Source organism: Heliangelus exortis, chromosome 7, assembly GCF_036169615.1.
Source record: "Heliangelus exortis chromosome 7, bHelExo1.hap1, whole genome shotgun sequence".
NCBI lineage: Eukaryota > Metazoa > Chordata > Aves > Apodiformes > Trochilidae > Heliangelus > Heliangelus exortis.
In genome coordinates, this window is record NC_092428.1 from 20,514,138 (window position 1) to 20,541,314 (window position 27,177).

The 27,177-nt window shown below is 38.1% G+C and overlaps 1 protein-coding gene across 11 annotated transcripts in view; it reads left to right on the forward strand.

Moving 5' to 3' along the window:
* Positions 1-27,177, forward strand: part of LDB3 (LIM domain binding 3) — a 117,942-nt gene that overhangs the window by 49,004 nt on the left and 41,761 nt on the right. For 10 of the 11 annotated variants that reach the window (XM_071749244.1, XM_071749243.1, XM_071749246.1 and 7 more), the window contains 5 exons: positions 552-627; positions 13,009-13,031; positions 16,284-16,487; positions 22,855-23,024; positions 23,982-24,018. In XM_071749244.1, coding sequence (XP_071605345.1) covers positions 552-627; positions 13,009-13,031; positions 16,284-16,487; positions 22,855-23,024; positions 23,982-24,018 — 510 coding nt within the window. The remainder of the gene's footprint in view (positions 1-551; positions 628-13,008; positions 13,032-16,283; positions 16,488-22,854; positions 23,025-23,981; positions 24,019-27,177) is intronic. The other variant, XM_071749251.1, reaches the window with a different exon arrangement.

Genomic DNA, 27,177 nt, shown 5'->3' on the forward strand with positions numbered 1-27,177 from the left:
AACTGAATTGTCTGAAAGTAAGGCCAGGTTTCTTCCCACAGAGAAGTTTAAATTATGGCAGTTGCTACACAGTTTTAACTATTAAATAATAATCTTTTGAAGAGCTGATGTTGAGATGCTTCAGTGCTGAAGTTTAGTCTCTGCATTTTCAAACACTTCTTTATCCCTTTTTCCAGAGTGCTGCCCAAATCTGAATTTATCTAGTTGAGGCTGATTGTCATGTATCTATGAAAATGCAGTTTGTTAAGACGTATGGGAAAACAGATGATCTCCCAAGTCAGAGGCTGCTTCTGTAACTTGTATGTTTTCATCATTCAGAGAAACTATATAAAGCCTTTTCTCACACTTAAATCCTTTGTACGTATGGAAGTATAAAAAGCACGATGATCATCATTTGAAAAAGTCTAGGCCATGCTTGGTTTTCACTCCTGATGAAGCAGCATGAATTTTGCATTCTGATTTTTGCAATAAATCAGAACTGAAAAATAGGAGTCTGCATTACTAATATTTTTTTTGTCTTTTTTTCTTTTTATTTTCTTTTGGATCTCCAGATCTAAACGTCCCATGCCAGTTTCAACCACAGCACCCAGAATTGATTCTCCCAGGGCTGTAATTCCCCACCAGAAGGTATGTGGCAAATTTATCCTCAGCCAGAGTTAATACCATTATTATCTGCTGTGGTAAAGGTAAATACCTCCTGCAGGAAATAGCTTTTGTCCACCCTAAATAAGTGAACACTAAACTAATGAACTGTCAGCAAAACTACCACAATGCAGTGTATTGGTGATATGTATTTTGCTTATTTCTGATTAGCAGAACCAAAGCATCCAGCTGTCCTCAGTTGTGATCTGGTCTAACCTATTCTGAGCAGTTTGTCATCATCTGGGGTGCAAGAGGCTGCCAAAGCTTCTCAAAATACACATTTACTTTTGTAGATTCTTGGGGAAAAACCATTAGATTGTGCCTCAGTGTATCCAAATCTTGACTACAACTGAAGAGACACTGGTCTTGAAAAAGCACATTAGGGCATTTAAAAACTTACATCATACTGCATTATTGTTACAATATTCAAAAGACACAAAAAGAAATAAATTTAAAAAGAGATGAATCAACTTAATGAATAACAGAATGTTGCAGAGGAACTGGATGCCTTGTTTTCTGTTGTCAAAGCTCATCATCTTCCTTAAGATAGATGTTCAGATTAGAATAAACAGCATTCATTGACTGTACCTGGCAACTCACCTTCTGTACCTGTGGTGGCACTGAGGATCAAGGATACCTGAAAGAAGGTGTATATCCTTAGGCTCAAGAACAGGGCAGGACATGTGCATTGCTGACACATTTAATTAGACAAATAAAGAGGTAACTTCACCTCTTCTGTAAGTGCCAGTTTTACCCCTAGTGTGTAGTATAAATAAGAAATGCAGAAGATCAAAATACACAGGGAATTAGGTGATTTTCTACTGTTTTGGGCAGTTCTGACTTGCACAGATTAATTTTAAGTAATTTTTATAAACACTGTGCTTTACCAATTCAGAGCTCAGAAGGTAACACCATCCCTGTAACTGCTGCAAATATCCTCAAAATAAAGGAAGAGAACACACTTGGAGAGAATAATTTGATTCAATTTTATTTTGTTAAATTTGAAATTAATGTCTGACATTTATTAGTTGAGACAGGAATAATGTTATTTTGCTGAAGATCTTGTACATTTTTGGCAACAGAAGATGCAGTTAAGAATTTATCTTGCTCAGAGTTGCTTCTGTGTATATCATGATTTTATAAAAGTTACCATGGAGAAAGTTATTGGAAGAGTCATCAAGAGGTACTGTGAAATTCCTAGACTAAAAATGATGGATCACTCTTTTAGCTAGGCTGGTGTCAGGGTGCATCAGCAAAGTAATAGGGACAGAAAGGGGAAGAGAGTACTTATTTTCCCTCAAGAACTACACAGAATGCTGTTAGTTTTTAAGCAGCAAGCAGGCTTGTCTCCAGAGTTTTCACCAGGACAAGACTGACAGCCATGGTTTGGGACTCTCAGCAGCACCTGTGCAGGTATGACAAACTTGCCTTTTTCCACTGCAGCTACATAAAAGCTTCTATACAATTAATTTGCATCTGTCTATATTAGGTGCATTTCTTCCCTGGCAAGTGGCTGTAGGTATTCAAAGCTATTTACTACACAAAACAGTTTTCTTCCTTAAGTATCTACCCTACAGAAAAGTTAACTCCATGCACTGTAGGTTTTTTTTACAGGTCCTAAAAGTGCCTTTGGCATAAAAGCTATATAGTCACTATACATTTCTGATTTGAACCCTTAAGAGAGAAGGGAAGGAGAATCATAGGTCTCAACCCTTTTTCAGGAGCATTTTGTCTCTCTCTTGAGCCTTTTGTGTGTCAGTGCTTGGGAAAGGTTTACAGGAGCTGTTGGAGGCCACCTGGTGTGAACAGGCTCCAGGGAGTACTTGCAGCTGGAAAAGAGATTTACTGAAAGATTTCTGGAGGAAAAAAGGGTGGGGTGGTATGATGGTAAAAACAGTATCTAGAAAGGTGGTCCCAGGTGTAGGGTCTTTGGGCCATGGGGAAGAGGTAGCAGAAGAGTGCTGGAGGGGAGGTCCCCTTTCCAGGGATTTCCAAGAGAAGTGACATTTGTGTCATTAATATACAGCAGCAGACAACAGTAATTTTTAACTGAAGAAAAACTGTTCTCTAAGGCTGGTTTGGAAGGCAGCGAAGGCATTGAACCATTGGAGAAGTCTCAAAATCCCCAGTAAAATGTCTTTACTGATACAAAGAGGTATTTGGATGTTGCTATGAACTATGTTACAGTAATGTTTAGGATTCTTCACTTGTCTCTGTTATTTCCAGTTACAGTATCACTGTAGAAATGAAGAATTCCATGACAGATAGGCTGTCACCTCCACATCAGTGCTTGACAGTGTTTAGTTTCTGATGCTTCACATGAAATTAATTTTATTACGTTTCAAAAACCAGCAAAACACTGCAAGACAGTTAGGACAGTGTTTTCCTCAAACACTGAGTTTTTCACATCTTTCTCTGAGACAAGGTTAAGGCATGGTGATGTTAGCTAAAAATCTGCATGTGCAAGTTCAGTGTTTACTTTCAACCATAAAATGTCTTGTGCATTATTGCTGATGTGATTGCAGCTTCTACTAATTTCCAAGCATGTACTTCTTCTTTTACTGCTATGGTCATGTTTTTTTGGGTTTTAGAAAAATAAACACACTCTTTTATGAAGATGTAAGGAAGGTATAAAAACCCCAGAGTTCCTCATGATAGAAATTTTTCTACATTCCAGAAGTAACATACATTCTCTCCTTACTTTCTTGAGCTGATCAGTATTATGGATAACACGCATTTTGGGACCATAAGTATGGTGTCAACTGAGCTATAGGGCTATTATTGGAAATAAAAGTTTGACTGATTTGAATTTTCATTATTTCCCTATCTGACATTAATCTCAAACTTGAAACTATTTGCATTTAGTTTAGTTACATGTTTTTTATTTCATTAAAAGATTTATTTAAGTCTTTTGCACATAGCTGGAAGAAAGGGCATAGGTAATGCTGAAAACATTCAAGTCACAAGGAGGGTAGTCCAGGGACTGAGAAACTAAGTCATCATCAGTCAAGGAGTTCCTGCAGCTTTTTAGAGGTCCAAAACACAGGTGAAGATTCACTTCAGTGTCTTTCAAAATGCTCAAGGTGAAAAGGCTAAGCATAGCTTTCATATCTGTCCCTTTTCATAGTGGTATTAAGACAACCTCTTTAATTTTAATGCTATGACTATGTATTTTCCTGTTTATGAAACAGTATTGAACACACCTCTGTCAGAGTCCCAGTGAGGGTCATGTAAAATGTATGATTTGCTTCCTGCCAAATTTGGGAACCTATGTGTGGATAAGAGGAAACAGATGAAGAGGTGACCGACTTTGTAAGTCAAGCATAGGATGGAAGAACTGGCTGAGCCCAAAGCTGTTTGTTAGGATGTCTTTGAACAGAGTCAGCTAATGCCATGGTGCCTTCAGTTTCTTCTTTCTATAAAAAGTTTAAAGCAACAGCTGCTTCTTGGGCATTCTGGGAGGTCAAATTCAATAGTACAGCATTAAAATTATTCTCCCAGAAGTGCAAAAGATTAATAAAGATTGTATGGTCATAGCAACAGATAAATAGAACGTGGGCTGTCAAAAGAAGAGGACCTGAAAAACTGGTAGTTTGTCTTCCAATATAAATTTGTCTCTCATTTCTCTGATAAGGAGGAACATTTGCCTTTCACAGAAATTGCGTATTTATAAAGAAAAAAAAATAATCCTGTTTCAGAATGGAAATTGAGCTGATTCACAACTTCTTTCTATTCCCAAATGTTTGAGGCTTCTCTGCATTTATCAGTTTCAAGCTCTTTCACTGACATTACACTGGGAAATTAAGACATTTTCCCCTCGTAGAAAGGCTTGCAGCAGGATCTCAGCAATCCCTTCCCAGGGATGAAGCCCATTGCTCAGTGTCAGAGCCTCCTCTCCTGGTCGGCTGAAGGGTAGCATCTGATTTGCACAGTTTGAAATGTTGCCTTCCCTTTCCAGCCACAGAGACTGAAACAGAATAGGATGAGAGAGATGGGAAGCAGGGGAACATTTACTGTTGGCTGCAGTTCATGTGATGTAATACTAAAAGCTGTGCTGCTGCTCAGTATTAAAAATCTGACCTTCATATTCCAAAATGGTTTCAGAAATGCTGCATTGATCTGTTTTGGCCATTGAACTGGAGGGGAAAAAAATCTAAAATACACTAGGGAATAAATACTGGGAATAAACTGAATGAGAGATGCTTTGTCAGTCACAAAAGGAAAGAGCTAGATAACCTGATTCTTGGGCAATAATTTTCTTAGACACTCCCTGTTTCGTCCATCCTCCACCCCCCCAAACACAGGGAAAACAACTACCTTAAAAATTCCAGCAATATTAACTCAAAATGGAGAATGCTGAGCTGGAACTGCTGGGTTCCTATGAAATCTGGTGTTGAGTTACATGCATGCTGCTGTTCCAGCTAGAATTTATTTGAGCAATGAAACCAAAATTCCATTCACATCACAAAGATGAGGAAAATCATCAATTGTCATTTTTTGGTCCTATAATTTTCCCTTTGCTTTCTCTTAGTGTCCACTAACACCAAAACATAGAAAATTCATTAGGATTAAGGGAGTATATGGCATTTCTCTCATTGGCTGTTGAAACTGATATTTTATAATCAGATTTCCGTGCATGTCCTTTTATTATGGGGTTTAGAAAGGAAATCCACAGATAACTCAGACAAAAGCCACAGTTTCCAGGGTAACAAACAATATAACTCTGCCATATCCTTTTTCTTCTCTATTGCCTCTGTATTTTTTTAAAATACTTGCTTTCGCCCTCTGCTAGCATTTAAAACTCATTTGCACAAGTGATGGCTTAGTTTATGAATACAGTTTTGTGCATTTGTTCCTCTTTTACCACAGTTTTTTAGAGAGAATCCTTGTTTTGTTTGTATAATGATACTTGGAAGCTTGCAGTAGGCCACTTAAAGGTTGGGTTTTTTTCCTGTTTTCTATATCAGGGCGTATATATATACATATGTATACACACATATGTATATGTATATATCACTGTACATGTGACAATTAAATGTATTTCTTTAAAAGGCGTAGTCTGAAAAATGCTTTTAGGATTATCTATTGCTACAGCCTTAGGCAGCTATTAATGGCATCTAAAATCTCTTCCTGTTTATTACTAAGAAAAATGTTCTCAGTTCATTTTATCTGCCTTACATTTTTGATTCAAACCATCTTAAATACATTTAATGTTATGAGTAATTATATCCTTAGACCTTTAGGGGGCTTTTTTTGCAATTAGTTTTAATTAATTAAACCATATTATACTGATTTTTAAATGTAATCTCCCTAAACTTAAATATGAAATATGGAAAAATTCAAGAGGAGATTATAAAATATTTATCTTTCTAGTGAACCTTAGTCACTAAATCAGAAAATGACGTTAATGATAACCCAGACCAGTGAAAGTAGAAAATCAGAGGCCAAATTATTCTCAGGCCTATGTTTCATGCAAGGCCATGGGGGAGATGCATGCAAGGTGTTCAAGATGGCAGCAGAAGCTGCACCAGTCGAAATGAGGCAAAAGGTCACTGCATGCCACCACTTGCTCTGGTATTGGCTTTCACTGGGGGCAGACTGGGGGCTCCATCCCTTCTTCAGGATAATGTCCCTTCCTGTCCCTCAGAGCTGGGCTGCAGCACACTGCCAGCATGAGCATCATGGCACCTAATACCAGGTATGACTGCAGCAGATCTAGGTCTAAGGGGAGAGGTTGAAATGTTCCTTTTCCTGTAGCAAAAGCCAAGGAACCCACGATGCCAAGAGCTGGTATTATGGCTCTAAAGAAATCTGTTAATTGCTAAGCATTCAAATAGTGTGCTCAGTACCTCAGCTATGGATTTATTTCTTTTTTTAATCCAAAGCAGGTAACTACAGACAATCAAAAGTGAAGAATAAAACAGACTTTGAAACTATATAACTGATTGTTTTAAAACATGCTGATGAGTTCCAGCACTCAGCATGAGAGGTTCAAAAGGCAAACATAAAAGAAATGTTAAAATAATCAATATTATAATCTTGCTATTCATATTGCAGTCACTGAGCCTTTAGAAGTTAATTAAAAAACAGAGTAATGGCATAAAATGCTCCCCTGAAATTGAAGTTTGTATTCCTCTTTGATAAAATTGTCCATTCTACAAGTAGGCAACCTTCCAACAGAGAGCTGTGGTCACTACTCTGCCAATAGCTGGAAGGCAATGAGGTAATTTAACCCTAAGGATGCTCTGTGTTTCCCACAACCTGCTGAGTGCCCTCCAGTCATAGGCATTTGGGTGGTGTTGCACCAGAATGTGCTTGAAGCAGTGATAGGGTGTTCCAGGCAATATGAACACAAGTTTAATGTAAAAATTCTGCATAACTCAGGTGACAACTTACTTCCTGCATTGTGTTGCTGAAAAAGCAATGGTTTTCTTTTTTGATGTTACTTTTTATTTTGGTTTCACTAAGCCAATCATTTATGAAACTGAAGCCTAGCAGTGCATTTTTCCAGGATGTGGTTTTAGTAGAATGTTTCTAATTTGAGCACCAGCACAGACTTCTATGGGCATAGCTATTGCAGGAAAGATTCCTGTGACTTTGACTAAGGCAATGCATCCTGCCAGCCTAGGTAGGAATATTACCTGGGATGTGGCTGTAGGACCGTGCACTCACCACCTATGTGCTCACACACATTCCTTCCAGTGGAAATCATGCAGAAATAATCAGAATAGAAGAATCCTATCTGTTGAGCAGTGCCTGTTCTTGAGTCCTGTTGGTTTATCTGCTAACCATGCTGCATGGCCTAATCAGCATGAACCAGAGCCTCTGAGATCAGTGCAAAATGTGGGCTTCAATAACTCAAAGTAGACTCATGGAAAGCAGAATGCTGTGGCTTAGAATCATTAAGTATTTATAATAATGGCATTGAGTTGTGTGCTTCTTTAGTGTCTGAAATGATTCTGACCTCAAGACAAGTTTAAGATTTCTTAATTAACCTAGAAATTAATGGACCTTATCTTTTAATAGAAAATTACTGCTGTGAGGTTGACTAGTAGCAAATGCTCTTTTAATGTCAAGCTTTATTTGTTGATTTCAACTAAAACTGCCAGTAAAAACTGCCTGAGTATGTTTTGCTTCCCTTACTTTGAAACAATGCATTTCTTTGTTGAAAGTCTTTCCTCAAAGTTTGGATGCTTTGGCCCCAATCCATTTATTGCAAGTTTATCCATATATTTAGAAAGCAGTAATTGCAGATGTCATTTTTGCATGTGTTCTATGATTGCTCTTTTCTTTTTTTTCTTTTCTTGGCCTGCATGTTTGCTGTACAGGAGCCTGCTTGGGAAATCAATGGCAACAGAACAACCTTCAGTCCTCTAACTAACCCAGCGACTGGGCCTGTGGGTAGTGTTTTAGCAACCAATGGAACGTTTTCAGGCTACCTCAACAAGCAAGAGATCAGCTTTTCAAATAGCTCTTCCTACTTAAAGACTACCACAGTTAGATCTTCTCTGTCCTCTCAGTCTGTGACTCCTGACATTTCACCTGCAAAGAGTAACCTAGGTTCAAAGCTAAGCCTGGTCCAGACTGATGGCAATAGTCCTGTACACCAGCTGAGCCCTGCAAGGCAGTATAACAACCCCATTGGCCTTTACTCAGCAGAGACTCTCAGGGAAATGGCTGAGATGCATAAATTAAGTCTCAACCGAAAGGCTGCAGAAGGTGGACTTCCTAGAGGGTAGGTAACATGGTTAAAATATTTGATATTTCACTAAGTCATGAATTTGCTGAAAAATGAATGTAATAGTACCTACCCTATTGTGTATTTGTCTGGTTATCATGGTTTAGGTCTGGAATAATTATTAAATTTTCCACTGCCTGCCAAAACATACACAGTAGCATTGCAGAGTAACTCTTGGTCTTTGGTATCTGAATTGCAGTATGGATTGGCAATAATCACCAGAGCATGAGGAGGAACACTGTGACTGAGGTAACTTTGAGCATCTCAGGGTTATGGCATTTAGCAATGTCAACTAATGCACGTTGCCTCAGAGAATAAAGTATCACTGTCAGCCATGATAAAAGCTGCTTTAAGACAGATCTGATCTTTTGTACTTTCCTAAAGAGAAATTGCTTTGACCAGCAAATCTAACATGCTGGTTTACTGAAGGGGCCTGCTACATCCCTGCCTTAATGTCCTGGCTTTCCTGTGCAAAGTGAGGCAAAACTGCAGCATTTTGAATCCCTTGGTTTGGCCATGATCTGTCTCACATCCATTAGAATTGCTCTTAACTTGTATCAACAAGGGTTGATGTCTAGATACTGCCCAGTTAGTTTGATTCCCTACTCTCAAGGTTTTCATTGTTGCTGTATTGCAGATCAGCTGGTTTCATCAGTAGGATTCTGAAGTGAGGAGCTTGGATGACAATACATGAGAATCAGGTTTTCCTGATTGTTCTGCCTTCATGTGTTTATATGCAAACAAATCTCTATTTTGTTAATGTTTATTTGATATTAAGATTAAATTGTTATTATGATATGGGAAGAAGTATACTTTACACTCAGGGACTTGGCTATATGAGGAAAACCAAAAAATTCAGGCAATCCACTCAGGGTTTGGTAGCAAATGCATATTTTCCAGTACTTTATATCACCTTGCAGAAGCTCTTTGCAAGAGTAAAACCAGGGGGTTTTAGGTTTCAGCAAAGTAAGGATATTTTATCTTCATAAAAAAGCATACATCCAAGTTCTAAATAATTAAGTTGGCTTAGGTGATTCATTGTAACTCTCTTGAGCACTCAGCATTAACGCTCCTAATTAATTCATCTGAAAAAATCTTAACCTTCCCTCTCACACTGGATAATTAAGAGAGGCAGTAAGTGTCTAAAATAAAAGAATTTCAGTTAGCAAGCAAGACCAGCAAAATAAACCTCAGAATGCTGCTCTTAATTTACAGTTTCCTTGAGGAAAATTTGTCCTTAACTTATTTCAATGTGAAGTTTCCTGTGAGTAAATCTCCCTACCTTTTCTCCCTATTTTCACAACATCTGCAAGCATGAGGGTGAAGGGGCTGTGTTTTGGGTGGCTCAGCATTCTGGCTATTTCTTTGTTATCAAAATTACCATTACCTTTTTAAGTACATATGTTAGTGCATGCTTGTGGCAGTGCACTGAATTACAAAGCAAGATTCTACCTTTTTAGTTTGTACAGTTTTAGGAAATCACTGTTTATCTGCCTGTAATATTTTTTCACTGTGAGGGTGACAGAGCACTGGCACAGGCTGCCCAGGGAGGTTGTGGAGTTTCCTTTTCTGGAGATATTCAAAACCCACCTGGACGTGTTCCTGTGTAACCTCCTGTAGGTGACCCTGCTCTGGCAGGGGGGTTAGACTTCATCTCTCAAGGTACCTTCCAACCCTTAACTTTCTGTGAATATCTGTAGCACTGATAAACAAATAAGAAAAATTGTGAGAAATCCATCTAAATGATGCAGCTTTTATCCTGCAAGCCCCAGGAATATTTTCAAAGGGTGAAAGCACCCAGAGCTGCTAAGTACTCGTGTCTTTTCAAGTAACTCCTCTGAGAGATAGGGAATTGTACATCTCTGTCACACAGAGACAATTCTGAGTTCAGTAATCCTGTTACTCTTAATCCCACCTGAGTGTTACCCACAATGTGAGGAGGCATCTTTCTTATTGCTCTGTGGAGAGTTACATGGAACCTGTGCCTGCCTCAGGACGTAGTATCATCCATGACAGTCTCAGTCTCATTGTGGCAACCTATGAAAGTGCACAAGGGAAGAGAACCCTGGGAGCTCTGCAAAATCAGCTCTGGATGTTCTTATCCTATAATACAACATGAGACGCTGTAGAAAAATTGTGAAATTGTGGTGCTTCAGAACTGTGAATTTATTGTTAGGCATTCATGAACGTGCACTTAGTGATACGGTAAAAAGTGTAAGAAAACTCAGGTTGAGGGGCTGATCTTAGAGTATGCTTCATAGTTCAATTTGGTGTCCTTTTCACTAAATTGTTTAAACTTAATTCTGTCGATTGCTATGAGAGGTTTAGCTAAACCCTTTGGAAAATCCTATCACACCACTAAGATTCATTTTGAGATTATTTCCTTGATCTGCAAAGAAGAAAAAAGCATCTGTTTTATATTAGAGCTTTAATATTAGAGCTTCATCACCATGGCCCAAGGTGCTGAAAGCTCTGGAAAGGGGAGGATTAATATGAAGAGTGAGTCATGGCTTGTAACGTGGTTCTTTTTCATTCCAGTGTAAGTTATTTTTCACATTGTAGGTCAAGGGCAGTAAATACCTGTCCTACCAGTATGTGCCAGGTGGCTTGGGTTACTGGCTTCTTACTGTGTGACCTCTGTGATCAGTGATTGGATGTTTCATACGTGTCCACATTTAGAATCAAGCTAAAATAATGTTTGGCTCTGAATTGGAAAGAATTCTCTCATTGCATACAAAACATAAGGAGAAGTAAAGCTTTACTCTTTTTGAAGGAAGTTATCGTAACCTCTTCAGTCTAAAAATCTCTAGTGAGACATGGCTGTCGAGCTGTTCTTAGTGTGTGCACCTGATGACTTTTATCTGTGGGCATATTTTTATATGCAAACAAGTGGGTCCTCTAAATAAAGTGTATTTTAGGGGTTGTAGCTCTGCCTTAAAAATAGTATTTTGTGTGTAAAGCAGAGGCCTGGATTAGAAGATTAAAGCAGGCAACAGCGTCTACTTCAGAAAATGATCTTATTACACTATGTTTTGTTGTAAATGAGTGCCCAGCTGTCCTGCACATACCTAAAATGGATGTATGATCACTGATGTGCTTACAGACTACAGCTTGTTCCTAAAATATCTGTACTGGTTCCTGCAAGAGACTGATATATTTGGCTTAATGCAGGGCTTATAAAATTAGAAAAATATTCTCGAATCTAGGAGTCTGAAGAACAGTAACTACAGAAGATGATCAGTGACTGCTTTTCCATGGAAATGCAGACGTTCAAAGCCTTTACTGCAGCCTTGCCTCATCAGAGTGCTTTTGATCATGAAAAAGGCAACCAGATGAGCCAATGCAAAAAGGCTGTATGGAAAAAGAAGCAGTACTCTCAAAGGTTCTGCAAAGCAAAAGCAGGAGAAAAATCCACTTTGAATGTCACTCTTGCAGTATGGCATTGCTGTCCAATATTTTGTATCAGTCCCATATCCAGAAACATTAAAGCAGCAAGTTAGAAAGTTCAGTGCTGGGTTCTGTCAACAGCATTCTGTGCAGCTAAATAAGAGGAAATTTTATTAACTGATCCAGGACTCTCTTCCTCTTGATTTTGCACAAAATATGATGAATTACTATTCACCCAAGATTAAAAGAGCAAAATACATGTATTGTAAGCTTTGAAAAAATTAATTACAGTAAATGTCATAGCCCATTAATGCTATTCATGCAACCAGAAGGAAGAGTCATTAGCAAATAATCTAAGACGTGATGGTCATGGTGCTCAGCTTTGGCTGCATAAGGCATACACTGAGTTTTGCATTGTCTTTCTTTGGAATTACTGTGCAAGCCACCATCACTTCTTGTTTATGCACCCAAGGGGGATGGAGCATGAGCATATGTTTTTTCATACTGTGTACAAAACAGATGGAAAAAAAATTCCTGATATGGATATCCATAAACCCACATAGTGTGTAGGCTTGCTTCATTTCATATGGAATAAATTAGGAATGAGTCTGAAATTAACTGGTTTATACCACCATTGGCATAATGCAAGTACAGTGAGACTTAGGTGAATAAATAAATACAAAGGCATTTTCCTTAGTTTTATATTTAAAACATCTACTAAGATACTTTTTGGGTATTCTCCAGCATTCAAAAGATAAAAAAAAAATAAAAATCAATCTTGCAGTATCAGCTCTGAGGGCAGCCTGAGCAGAACAGATTTCATCCCTGAACAGTTAGTATCAGGGTAGAATATAATCTCTGCCTCTTTTTCAAGTGGCTATTTTCAAATGACAATATGCACTGCAATTTCTTATTTCTTCCCCTCATCCCTTCCCCCCATACACTCTGATTATAGTACTTTTAGGGATACACAGTAATAAAACCATGTTCAAGGGTCAGCCAAAATGCCAGGGTACCCTACTAAGTCCTAGAGGATCAACTATAATCCCTGTGTTTTTTCCTTTCTCAATCATGTTGGGGGGTTCTGGCACACATTTACTTATTTTTCTTTCTTTGTAGACATCTGAAAAAAGCTTTAGTAAGCTTTTGTAAATACCTGTTGCCCTTCACACTCTAAAAACTATTGATCTTTTTCCGTTTGGTTGGTTTTGATGTTGTTTGTTCTCTTTCTCTTCTTTTAGGTCATAACCAACACCGTTTCCAAGTTAGTATCAATTCTACATAGTGCCAAGTATTTGTTATGTGTGAAGATTTGTTTTCTGGGGTAGCATGATCCCTTCTGTTCCTGCTGTGTCTGCTTGCAAGTGGAAGTACTTTTTTTTTTAAAAAACATTACGGGTATGGCAAGTGTCATGTGCTGCCACTGGTGTCCAGTGGTGCTTCCTTCTAAACATGCCACATGTTCAGCATTTCCTGGTGATGTTCTAATGCTGTAAATGGAGTTTGTATCTAAGCTTGTTCAGTTTTTTTTTAAATGCTTTCAGATATTTTGGTCTCTGCAGTCTAGGTTTGATTCCACCTAACCCTTTAAGTAGTCTTTGTGCCTTCAGAATCTGGGGAGCCATATCTGAGCTTTTTTTGGGTGTTATTGTTAGTGATTTCTTTTCATCTTCCATTAAATTAATTTTGAAAGTCCCACTCCACTAAAATTCAAATTTAGGATGGTTTGAGTTACTGATCTGGAAAATATCTAAAAAGTAATTAGTAAACATATTGTCCAAACAAGAAGCAACTGTTGATTTAAAAATGTGATTCATCTGCTTTATGTAGAAAAGTTCAGAGAGTCCTCAGCTTTGATCTTTAATTTTCTAAAGGCAGAGGATTGTCTCCAAATTCCTACTTGTTACCTTTGAACTGAGTATGGTCCAGAAAATGCTGGAGAGACTGGATTAAATTCAGCATAAGCTAAATAATTATAGTTGTTAAATTACAAATTTAAACTAACGAGAGGACTAGAAGCCATAGAATATACAAAGTTGAAATAGCATTTAATGCATTTAATTTACACTGATCTGGCATTCTTTGGGGTGTGGGCATGATGTCATCCAAATGATGTAACTCCTCTGAAACTCTAGCTAATTTACATTGATAATTATTCTCTTACAATTGTCTTAGAAAGCACAAATCACATTAAAGGGGTATTTTTAATCTTACATTCTTTGGGATTTCTTTTTCCTGTTCCTTTTTCACCTTGGTAGGAAAATCCCATTCACTTGGCAGAGGTGCTCCTGCTGTCCTTAGAGTCTTAGCTCTGCCACTTTGTCCTAGAGCACAGCACCCCTTACAAGGACTAATGTCTTCTGTTTACTTCTGAAGTTATAATGAAAACTGTGCAGTTGATAATCCCTACCCATTTATCTTATTTTTATGGGAATCCTGTTAACTGCAGTGAAAGTTTTGTCTTGGTACGTGTAATGGGACTTAAACCTCTTTAAAGATGTCACTGAAACTGTTCAAATACCACAAGTGAAAGCTTAAATGTAGCTACCATTAGGGAAGTTTAGGCTGTTATAAAATTAGTAGCTTTTATTTTTGTAATTGATTGTGGAAAGCGATTGCTCTAAACTTTAATCTTTAAAAGTGGCTTCTTGTTCACACAGTCTGCTCAGATCTTGGCTTTAGAATCTCTTCAGTACTCCAAACACTGCTGGGGAAAGAGAACACTAAACCCAAGATCTCAGTGACCTTTGTATTCCTAATTATCATGTGATCATTTAGAGAATTTCAAAGAAAGATGAAACAATCATTAAATTAAGGCATGTGTGTTTTGAAAAGTCAAGAGTATAGCAACCTGCATGTCTCCGCACATCCCTGCAACAGATTATGTCAATGTAATAATAATATTGTCACAGTTGATGAATGTTTAATGTTGAGAAATTTGAAATGTGAAAATGTCTTTGGAAAAATGATTTTCACTTTTTTTGAATGCATAAAGTGCAGCTTCCCAGTTCCCTCCCTTTTAATGCTGATTTGTGTAACTGAAGGCTGTGGCTGTAATACAGCACGTGCTAAATTATGTCTCTGTTCCTTGAGCATGTGGCTGTTAATGTTCTGGCAAGTATTTTGAATTGTGTGACTGTATCTCTCAATGTGCTCTTCAGTCAGGGCATCCCACCAAACCAAAGGCTGAAAACAGTGGAATCTCCTGGTTAGGTTCAGAGGTGGTACATCACCTTTGATAACCTCTGGAAGATTAAGTCAGAATACTGCCAGCTTTACTTGGGATTCCTTTTGCCTCCTAACCAGGCTGAGGGTTTGAATTTAACACCGACAGCAGACAGGCAAACTATTTGTCTCTTGCCATCCAGAACTTGCTGTTCAGTCATGTGAAAAAAATCAGCGAAAAACGTAATATTAGCTGATAAACTTGTAGTGTAATTGCTTTAAGCTCAGAAGGAAAATGGTTCCAATCAAAAGGCATCAAAAAGAATTTTTTTAGGGAGGGAGATGTATCCATTTCTAGCTTTTTGAAACCATTGTGAAAGATTTCTTATTTCCAAAGGACAGCGCTCTCGGTTTTACCCAGTTTGAGCGTACGGAACCTGCATTGTGGGCATCCTCTTGCTGTGGGTGGGACATGAACAGCAGACTGGAGATCCAGATGATCTCCCAGAGGTTAGAGAAGGGCACCAACTTCAGTGGCTTTTGATTGAGCTTTACCTTGCTCACTGGGACTCCAGGCAATACTCAGTCCTAACTCTAGGACTAAGCTATGTACAGCCAGGTGTTAAAGGAAGTCAAGTGCTCCTTAGCTGAACTCCAACATTAAACTCTCTTGTTGTGTTGCAGTGGGAGCTTCAGCTAACTTGCCCATGGCTTAATATCTCAAATAAAAATCCTTCCTTATAAGATGGATGATTAATTTAGTCTTTGTGAGGAAAGCTTTGAAGATTAAAAGGCTCAAGTACAAAATTTCACTGTGATTAATAATCCAAATAGAAAGTACTGGAGCCTTCTAAATAAGAGCACCTGACATCTTCAAACATTTTGTAAGACCCTTCTGAAGGAATGCATGGATGCCATGAATAAACTGGGAATTCTCTGCATTATTTATATATGTCCATGGGCATGCATGCAGACCTGAGTGTGTATATGCTTGCATATGCTTCTATGTATATATGCATGCAAGAAGAGAATTTTAGTGTATGGAACTATCACATCAGTACTTAGGGATTTGCAGTAATTTTTTTTTTATGCAGTGACAACTGTTTAGAGTTTTTTTCTCTTTACGTTTCTGTCAGCCAACACAAAAAGGTCATCAGTGAGCACAGCCAGCTTTCAGGTGTTACTTGTTATTCACACTGTCTCTTATCCTGTGACCTGAAGCTTTGGTGGTGAGATGCCAGTAACAGCCACGCACACTCCACTGGTGATGCTTTTTCTCTCACGTAACTGTCACGCCTCTCTCCTTTCTTCCCCTCTCTCCCCTCTCAAACCTCACTCTTGCATAACCCAGCATGGAGTCCCCGGAGCGTTTCAACCCCAATGTCCTGAAGGACTCTGCCCTCTCTACGCACAAACCCATTGAAGTGAAAGGCCTGGGTGGCAAGGCTACTATAATTCACGCCCAGTATAACACCCCGATCAGCATGTATTCCCAAGATGCTATCATGGATGCAATTGCAGGCCAGGCACAAGCCCAGGGTGGAGAATTTGCTGGGTAAGGCTATTTTCTTGTGTGGAATGCTCTTTCTCTGCATGATCTCTGCATGACACAGCAGCTCTTCCTGGGCTGTTTTTCCTGGGGTATCTTACACATGAAAAGTACAAACCAACCTTAGATAGTGTTTGAAAGCACTTCAAAGTTAGAAGGATGGATAGTTAGAAAATGTAATGTTTCTCTTTTTTTGTGTCTTCTTCCTGGAACTGGTAAATCCCACAAAAATATATCTAGTGCTCTGTGTATGACAGCGGATGGCTTTTCATTCCTGGTGACTGTGCTGTGTAATAACCCCTGTATTATATGTGCAACTTAGAACAGGGGGAGGGGACAAACTTTTATTGATGCATGAAGAATGCAAAGTATTTTTGTAGTACTGGCTACTCTTTTATTTTTCAGAATGGAGTGTTGTGCTGTATTATCCCCCTGCCTAGTGTGCAAGCTATACCTGTCTTATGCTCATGCTTTGGGCTATGGCAAAATCCATTGATCTTTAGCAATTCTGGTTTTCCAGTGCAGGATTCTCAGTCTTATCTGATCAAGTTTCTCTCCTATTTGGTGTCATTCTACCCAAAACCTTCTTTTCATATGATACCAAAATATAGGTAGAGCAACACACTTCAACGTACAGTTTCTTTTCAAAATGCTAGCTGCAACATTATTGAAAATGTAGATGGTTTATGTACTTGCTTATGCCCCCTTTTACTGGCCATTTAATTATTTTCTTTAATTTTTTTCCCCTAATTTTTTGCACCAATTTTATTTGGTTGTTCATCAAAACTCTCCCTAATGATGGAGCCCAAACAATACCTTTATTTGGGATTGACCATCACTCAGAGCATCTCCACAGGTATAAGTAGGCTCATATTTCCATTTAGTAAAATACATGAAAGAAGCTGTGGATTCTTTATAAAGATCACAGATTTCATAGGCATGGATTATATGAGACATTTTATGATATATTGGCATTTTCTACCAAAAGCTGTAACATATTATATAATCCAAACAATAACCTTTAAAAATTTTACTTATTTAAATGACCAGATAATTATAAAGTTTGACTACTGAGCAAGTGAATCCTTTTCATTTTACAACCACTGCATCAAAAGAACCTCTCAAATGCAGTTTCAGTTAAAGGAGTAGCTCTTCTGGACTGAAAAACATCATCATTTCCCACTTGTGGAAGAGATCAAAACACACTGTGTTGCAGGGAGAGGAGAATGGCCTTGCTAGAAAATCCTGTTAAGTTTGAGAGAAGTCCAAAGAGTGCAACTAGAACTGAAAGATTGTTTTCATTTTCCAGGGGAGTTAGGAAATTGTCTTAATATGTAGGATTGTGAAGTAAATAACATGAAATATTAGAGAGGCTTGAATTGAAAACCTCAAGGTGGTTATGAATTTTATTAGTATATTCATGTATCTTAAAAAGAGCTGAATGGATACATAGATTAAAAATAGGTTTCCACAGACTGTTGAGTTGTTAGACCAGTAACAGCAAGAGTGCTGTTCTAACTCTTTCCTGATTTTGAACATGGAATCCACTTATCACATGGGTGGATCACATCTCATTTTTGAATGAGGTGTTTATTTCTATTAAGCCTTCTGCATCAGACAGTTCTAGAGGAACATTATTCTTTGCAGACAACTCCATTATTATGTTCTCCCCTGTAATGTTGAAAAAAAAGCCTTTCTGGAAGATCACTACATGTAGTACCTTTAAAGTTTCTCCTTCATTTTGCAATGTGGCCCCTAAGCCCAACATTCACCTGGCCCCAGAAGAAAATGATTCTGTTCCTATGTGCAGGGGACTCTCTAAATCTACTGTGCTCTAAGCCTGTTTTGTAACTTCTTTCTTTTAAACCCATAACACTTTGTGACTGAAAAATTTTCTCAGTAGGATCATTTTATTACAATCAACACAGCTCTTAAAATCCAGATATAAAGGTGAGGTTTGAGCTTATATAACTATGGCCTACCCATTGACAGATGCTCATTCCATTAAACTTTTAACTAGTTCCCTTAAAGTGTTGCTTTGACCTCTATATTCTGAACTTTTATTTGCAGTGGAAACTGAGGATGTTTAGTTTGCTTAGCTCATGAAGTCTGAGATAGGTTGATGCTTAATGCAGAAATACTTGGATGACAAATTTATCATATAAAAACAGACTAAATTGTGTGCTGATTCATTTGGTCTCAATTCTCTGCCTGTAATTTGGTCTCAGCACTTAATTACTCTTCTTTGCACTTCTAATTTTACATTAGAGATAAGCCCTGAAGCCACACAGTGTATGTAAGATGATAAACATAGACTGCAAATCTAAAGGGTTCCTGTTCTTTCTGGCAAACAATAGCTGGAAACACTGATTACTTACCAGTGCTGAAGAATAGACAAGCTTGAGATAGGAATTCATTTAATAGGCCATTTGAAATCGGTGATGTTTTACTTAAGTCACTGAGATCAGAATCAGGCTCATGTCACTTGGAAAATAACCACTTGGCAAACATGAAGGAAAGCATATAAATTATTGATACTGCAGTTATTCAGACCTCATGCTGGAACTTAGAGGTAGAAAAATTTGGATGCCCTGACTATATGTTTTCTCACTTTATGTTGCTTTAACTGTTTTTTCTATACCAAGAACCAAGAATTGGTTGCAGGAAAACCACATGGTTGGTACCTCTCAAGTACGTTTCTGTCAGACCTCTTCTAAATTCCACTATTAGCCAATTTATTTATTAGCCAAATTAAAGTGTCGTGTAAGTAGAAATAAATCCAACAACGTTATCAGGATTGAGATCTAGCAGTTTTAGTAGCAAAATCAGTAATGTGATTGTGCAAACTGAAGTCTTGCCTATCCTCCACAGTAAGTCAATTTGGCTGGAGGATTTACCAGTCTGCATGAAGTATGTGTTGGGTTGGGTTTGTTTGTGTGTTTGGGTTTTTTCACTTCTCAAAGATTTTTTTTTTAAATGGATGGAATCACTCTTGTATCTGAAGTCACAATATTTTGTTTTATGTCAGCATCAGGGGTAGAACCACAGTAGCTGTAAATTTTTACTTATTATCTACTTAAATTAAATCTGAATAAAGACTCCAGGGAGTGATTCACATGGTAAACCATACTTTATAATGAACTCCAAGAAAAAAATCACAACTGTCTTTAACACTTGTTGGAGTTGTATGATGATGTGAAAAAGGGGAACAATTTTTCATTGAATCCTACTAAAATACCTTAGGCTGCAATATATTTAAAAAAAACCAACCAAACAACCTCAAAAGCGCAAACCCATTTGGAAAGAATATTTTTTTTTCCAGTAACACGAATTGAAAGTAATGTGCTTAAAGATGCATGATAAATGCTTAAAGATGTATGATACTTCTGCACATACACACCCAGATGGGAAAAAATTAAATTATGAAGAGGTATAACAGAGATATTAACATGGTTATGTTCATCTTTAGGCTGTCAGCAAGAATCAACTGTTACATTTAAGTTTATGAAATGTTCATAATCAGCCATGAGCTCTATTTTACACATCCATGCTGAGTGGCTCATATGTCCCAGTTACTCATCTACAATGTAATTATGGTTTTTAAAAAAAGAAGGCCTGTTGCATTAGAGGTAGAGTTGGAATGATTCCAATGTATTGCATTAATTTAGTTCAATTTATATGAGTGTGTTTCACTCTGCTAGGGAAGGTTAATTCACCGAGCTCCATTTCCTGCCTTAATCATCTACCATAAGGAAATTAACATCTCATATTAATGACACACATTGTTACTGTGAAATTTGTGGCCCAACCTCTAGCATTTTTTAACTACTTTTGCACTGTTTGCATATCTGTACATTCATTTTCAAACTGCTATTTTGTATATTTGTCTTAATATATAGAACAAAGCATTTCAGCCAGAGGAATTAAACCAGAGAACTGGAACTGCCTGTGACTTGCACACTGCTGTTGCCAGAGTTGTTTGTGCCTGAAACCAGCAGTACCACCTACCCAGTGGTTCATCATCCACTCTGCATCTGTCTGCATCTCTCACATTTGCTATCAGATAGTTTTTTAAGCTTCAGCAGGATTAAAAGTCTGGGGATGTAAAGGTGGCCAGAACCAGGCAGTCACCCCTGACAGTGAAAGAGGGGAAGGTGCTATGTGCTTAGGCTGTACTGAGACACAGTCCTGAAGTGCCTCCAGGAACTTGGAAATGGGGTCCCCCTTTGGGCAACTTAAACTGGACCCTTTATAGTGACAGAACTTTTCAGGGAGGCCAAGAGTGAGAAGTGGCAGGACCCCATACTTGGGTGTTATGGACTTCTCTGTTCCACCTAACAACTCTTTCTGCCTGCATGAAGCCAGCAGAAGGCAGAACTCCCTGATGCTCTTCCTTCCCTGCCTCAGGAATCCCTTCTGCCATGTCTGAAGGACTAGAAGGCTGCTGCTCTCTCTCATCTTCCATCTGAAGAAGGATGTGACAAGAACTCATCCACTGCAGCACATCAGAGCAACAGTAGTGGAAGCCACTTCTGTGCACTTCTGGCACACCCCTCCCAAAATAATCAAGTTCACATTGTGCCTTCCACAGTACTGCTAGTGTTTAGTTATTGTAAAGGTGGTCTAGGAAACAGGAGCTAAAAAAGGGAGAAAGCCCCATTTTCCAGCTCCTATGAGCCATCTGCCACACTGTGAGACTTTTTCACATAACTTGAGTGCTTTGTGAGAGAGCTCAGACTGAAGAGTCGTTTTTTTTATAAAATATGCTCCTTTGCATAGATGATTGTACTGAAACATAGAAAAATAAGGAGTTTATGCCCTGCTGGGTCCTTGAGAAAGTGAGAAGTTTGCAGATACTGAGGGTTTTTAAAAATATAAATAAATATATAATAAAGAATTAAAATAAGTGTAAAATAAATTTTAAAGTCCTCAAGAGATAAGGTCCCCAGTATATATAAGAACACGTTTTACTTGAAGAGAACACATCCCATGCTATCATTATGTGTAAATCCATTAAAGCAGCATATATTCTGCATTGCTGAAGGAGGGTGTCAGCTGGAAAATGGTGGTATTTGAGGTACTACCTGGTAAATAATTTATTTTTTATAGTGTATGTCACTGCTGGACGTAGGATATCAAACATGGTTCCTGGCTTTCAAATCCTTTAGGATTTCAAAAACTTTTCTGCAGATTTTCTTTGCACAAAGGTATTTTAGCACTAATTTGGAGCCTGAACCAAGGAAGAAACTGTTGTAGCAGGTGACTGCAGTGCCTTAGTTGGACCTAATGGCTCTTAACTTTTAACAGAGCCATTTCTCAGTTTTCATGAAGCTGGGCATCTTGCTTGCAAAGGTTTACATGGAATAGCACATTAAAGCTCTTACAGTAAATCACTTGCTTCAAAAATAGACCTTGTATTTAGAGAAGTCATGGAGCCAAGTTACTCCAAGCACACATTATCCCCTCAGTGTATATTTCAGCAGGTCTGTTAATATTTAATTTTAACTGTGTGTTATGCATAAGTTATTTTTGCAGGGGAAAAAAACCCCACACTATTAAATTTCTGTTTTTAGCCTGCATCATAAATCAAAGAGACATTACCTTGTGCTACAGAGCTTCATAGCTTTGATTTTAAGTGTGTAAAATTGGAAGTTTCTTACAGGATGTATCACTTTGCAAGGTGATCAGAGGTGGTGTAGGACTGAGACAGATTCTGCTGTTAAAAATTTCAGAAAAATATCTGTGCAAGACTTCAGTGCATGTCTAGACTCCTTATGCTTCACATGATTGGTAGATGATGAATCCAGAGTTATGGCAGCTGGAAGTTTAATTCAGAGTTTGGCAAAAAATAATGATTTCTAGAAAAAGCTGTGGAAAATTATCATTAGTTTTACTTACATTGTTTTTATTATGTTTTTTGTTTCTAATTGCAACCTTCAAATGTACTGGCCCGAAACTGGGATAAGACGTAATATAAAACAGTATCAACGTGAAGCCTTTTTATAAGAAACAAAACAGGACAAGAATGTTGAGAGAAATAAATGTTTTTTACTTTATCATGACACAGTACTCTGTTCTGTAAGCTTGTGGCTTTGTTGGCTGTTGGAATCATGAACAGACATTTCCAACAATTTTCACATCCTTTTGAATAGGCATATTTGAAAAGTAGCAGAGCATTTCAAAGATAGAACAAGCCATAATAACATTCTTAATTCAGATTATATTGATCTTTGTGTTTTATTTAAAAAACAGTATTTTCAAAGGCGTGTTTTGGATGGCCATTATTCTGGATGAGAAGCTGTAAAACCAGAGGGAGGTTGGGCTGAAAGGCTACCACGTGCTGTTTCACAACATTTCACTTTCTGAATTGCAGTACCCTTCCTATTAAAGATCCTCACATAGACAGTGCCTCTCCAGTGTATCAGGCTGTGCTTAAAACTCAGAACAAGCCTGAAGATGACCCTGAAGACTGGAGCCGCCGTTCTGCCAACCTGCAGTCCAGGTCCTTCCGCATCCTGGCCCAGATGACTGGAACTGAGTACAGTAAGTTGAATTACAAAACATCTCCCATAGCCTGATTTTAGGTTCAGGTTTTTATTTTCTTGCCCCAGTATTAGCAGCTGTTACTCAAGGAGCTGTTGCTCACGTCCAGCTTGTAGTCACTGCGCTAAGAGAGAAGAAACTTGGATGTAACTTGAGGGAAGGAGGAAATCAGAGTGTTCAGTCTCACCTTGTGCTTTATGAAGAAAGTCCTTTGATCTGCCAGAGGTCTCACCATAAAAGTGTAAGAGACTATGCAGTAAAAGAGCATTTGGATCCCATAGTTCTTACTTATAAATCAAATCTCTTCAGTGTAATCTTCCATTTTCCAGTAGACATAAAAAGCTGTCCCATTACTCAGGAAAAAAAAAAAAAAAAAAAAAAGGCATGTCTCTTGTAACAGTCTTCTATAGAAGGGACTTCTGGAGGTCAGAATAAAATCATGGGTCACCATTTGTATTGAGTTTGTGGTTCTAGCAGCCCTGTTACCTAAACCTAGATCTTTTATGAGTGTGATGGGACACTTGAACTTTGTTGCCTGCTGTCTCTGGAAATGTTTTTCTGACTACCTGGGACCTCAGAGCTTGTTTCTGATACAGAGGTGGGGAAGCTCAGGGACCTTCCTCACATCAGGGGGGAATACTTCCTCCTGATTGGAATCTGGTGTTGTGTCTTATGCTTTCCTACAGAACAGGAGGCCCTCTCTGTAGAATTATTGCCCACAGCTGTGGAACATTGGTAATAAGTGCACAAGAGAGGAGTTGTAATAGCTTCTTTCCCACTAGCATTTTTCCTGGCTCTAGGGAACTGCTTTTCTTCATGCTGTGCTTCTAAAATGCACCACTGCAAAATCAGCACAAATACATCTTTAGATGGGCTTTGATACGTTTCTAAAGAACCTGTAGTTTCATCGTGTAGCCTTTCCTTCTTTCTTAACTTGAACATTTTTTTTTCTTACAGTGCAAGATCCAGATGAAGAAGCCCTGAGGAGGTCAAGGTAGGCAGCTTTCTGACAAATGTGGTTTTCTCCTTACTGATAACCAAATAATGCTTTAAACCAGCATTAATGTGAACATACCTTATTATATTTTTTGCCTTAAAATATTCTAATTTACTTAAAAATCACTAAAATTAAAATGGTATCAGTGAGACACATTTGAAAAAAAAAAAAGGATAGCAAATTAGCATGATTTTAGGAAACAGTGCAAAATTCCTGAAGTGTGTGCTCAAAGCTCTCTGCACATGCAACTTTTGTGTACTTTACTGGGTGTGTGGATGCAATGAGTTCCTAAGACCAAGCCCTGTATAACTCCTTGATTGTGTAACTGGATGAAAATATATAATGTATGATAGCATTGAAATGTGAGAGCAATTTATTTGGATTACCCTGTGATTTGATTCTCCTGAAATGATACAGTGAAGGAGTTGCTTCCATTCATATCCATAATAATTTGCTTATGTTTATTTGGAATAAAGACAACCTAAATTTGTTTGATATGGAAGTGTAGGACTGCTTTTGCTAGTGGATGAATATATTTTTTTCATACAAAAAACCCACTGAAAAAGTGGATAAATTCAAGAGACATAATAAGGGAAGAAGATTTGTCATCAATTCATGTTGTCCTACATAGCCAGGAAATAGATTTGTTAGAGATTGTTATGTTGAGGTTAAAAACTGCAGTTGAATCAGAGCATCCTGCATGCAATCCTGATTTTTTGTTTGCATACTTCAAATCCCTGTATCACATCATTAGCTGCTTTCAGCCACTGTCTGGGTTTGTGATGGTCTTGATACTTAATCCACTTTCTAGTCCTTTTTTTCTTTTCTTTTCTTTTTTTTTTTTCCTTTTTTTCCTTTTTAATCCCTTATTGGCATGTGATTTTACAAGGATTCTGAGCTTTTGATCACAGAGCAGGTTACAAATGTTGCATTGGTGAGAAAGTTGTCTGTCATCTTTCTTGTTGAAAATACAAGTGTACTTTCAGTTTATGTTTGCTATAAACCTTCCATTGCAGTTCACGGCTCAATATCTCAACATCAGGCTTCACATTACATCCCGTAGGGATTTATGTCTTCCCTCAAATTTGCAAGCCTAATTCTTACTAAATGTATTGTGTGTTATCTGTTTTGATGGAACAGCACACATGCAAATCCTTATTTAAATCCTTGGGATTTAAAGTGTTGTGCTGAATTTAACAGACCCCGATAGACATCTGAGAGTAATATGGGTTTTAAAGAAATCATCCCTGCAGATGTAGCCTGTGGCCTTGAAAACTACAAGATACTGGAAACTTAACATGGTATTGGATATGTTGAAAATAATTATCTAATAGCACATCAACATGTGTAAACTGCATGGTCTGTTCAGTGTCACTGAAAGTACTTGACTATATCCACCATGCTTTGCACATTTGCAATTTTGAGGTGTCACTGTGTTACCTTATTTTCCATAAGCACAGTTACAGATGTGAGTATATTGAGTTACAGCTTTATTACCTCAAGATTTTGAAGGGCACTCACTGGTGGATGCAGAAGGGAAGATACACTGGGTAGCTGTATGGGAACAGTGCAATTGGCATGAGCTCTGGTGCAAGGAATGAAGTGGGATCTCCTTCCTTCCTAACTGGTAGTGTTTGGTCCATCTTGGTCACTGGGTGCCTACCATGAATGTTGCATGTAATGCACTGCAGATCTGATAGCAGCAGCCCTGGTTATGCATGCATCCCTGCTTTTTTTGCCTACTGTACCCCTTCTGTTTAATCTTTTGACAAGGCCACTTTCAGTTTTGTGAAGGATGAAAGGACCTATGTCAGTTGCACAGAGTCCATAGTTTAACTCCACTCTTCCAGCACAACATGGGAGTAGAAACTCCTCTTCAGTGTCTACTCCAGACAGCACTTTCTACATACTTGCAGTGTTCTGCAAGTTCTACATACTTTCTCCATGCATGCAGTTTGGGATCACCTGGCAGGCTTCCTGGGCTTCCAAAAGCAAAAGTTTTCTGTGAAACTGTGGAGCCTGAGTTTTGCCAGATTCAGTGTTGCGTTCATTCCATGCTGTGCTGGCATTCTGGAAAAAATCCTTAATGTTTGAAATCTTAAACTGCTGGAGATTTCACAGTGTGGGGAATTTAGGTCTCGGGACATGTTGTGAGCCATCTCCCTCTGGTGCTTTATATTGTCTTTGTGTTGGCTCTTGAGTGTAATCATCAAAACCTGCATGAAATGGTGTTTGGTTTCTTCCAAACACTTGGGGGGAGGAGAGGAGAAATCAAAACCACCAGACATGTAGCTTATTTTGGGCAAAACTGTTTTACATACAAATAGTCACTTCCAGATTGCTGCTTCTTCATGACATATGCTCTGAACAGAACCCATAAATCTTGGGAATTTTCAGGTGGAAGAATATTGGTTTCAGTTCTTATTCATAAACACATTGCATGACTGCCCTCTGCTCACAATGCTGCTATTTGGAAGGCACATGTATGATTATAACTTGCTATGAAAACTTTCCCTTGCTTTTGTGATGGTTGTTACAGAATAATTTATGGAAAGATGGTATCCATTTCAAGCCCAAAAGATGTTTCTGAATACCTTTGCCTTGAATGGAGGGGTCTATGGTTTAAAGCAGAGGATTCTTAGATTTCACTTAAGACCCACCGTAGTTAGTCTACTCCAATGTGTCTTGAAAAAATGCCATCGTGAACTTCCAGCATTTCAGCTAGGAATATTTTATAATTTTTAATTACTTCAAAGCATAAAAGATAGTTTGAGAAGTCATGCATCAAGATTCCTAAAGGAATGTTACTTGCATGACACTGTGTTATTGGGAACAGAAGATTTAGAAATATCACTGAAATTACTCTGTTGGCATTTGCTCATTTTTTGTCTTGTGCTTTCTTCAGCCTGAGGAGTAAAACCAGTCCAGTCTGTTCGTTTCTGTTTGGCTGGTTTCACTCTCAAGTCATGTTGCATTAACACAATTGTCTTGCTTTTTGGTTGTAAATAATGAGGGGAAAATTACCTTGTTTCTAATGAATTCGATACATTTTATGAATAACATTTTCTTTTCCATTCTGTTTGATACCCTTTGATGCCTGTGCTCTCATCCCACATCCTCCTTTCTCTTTTTATTTACAATTTATGTGGAAGAACA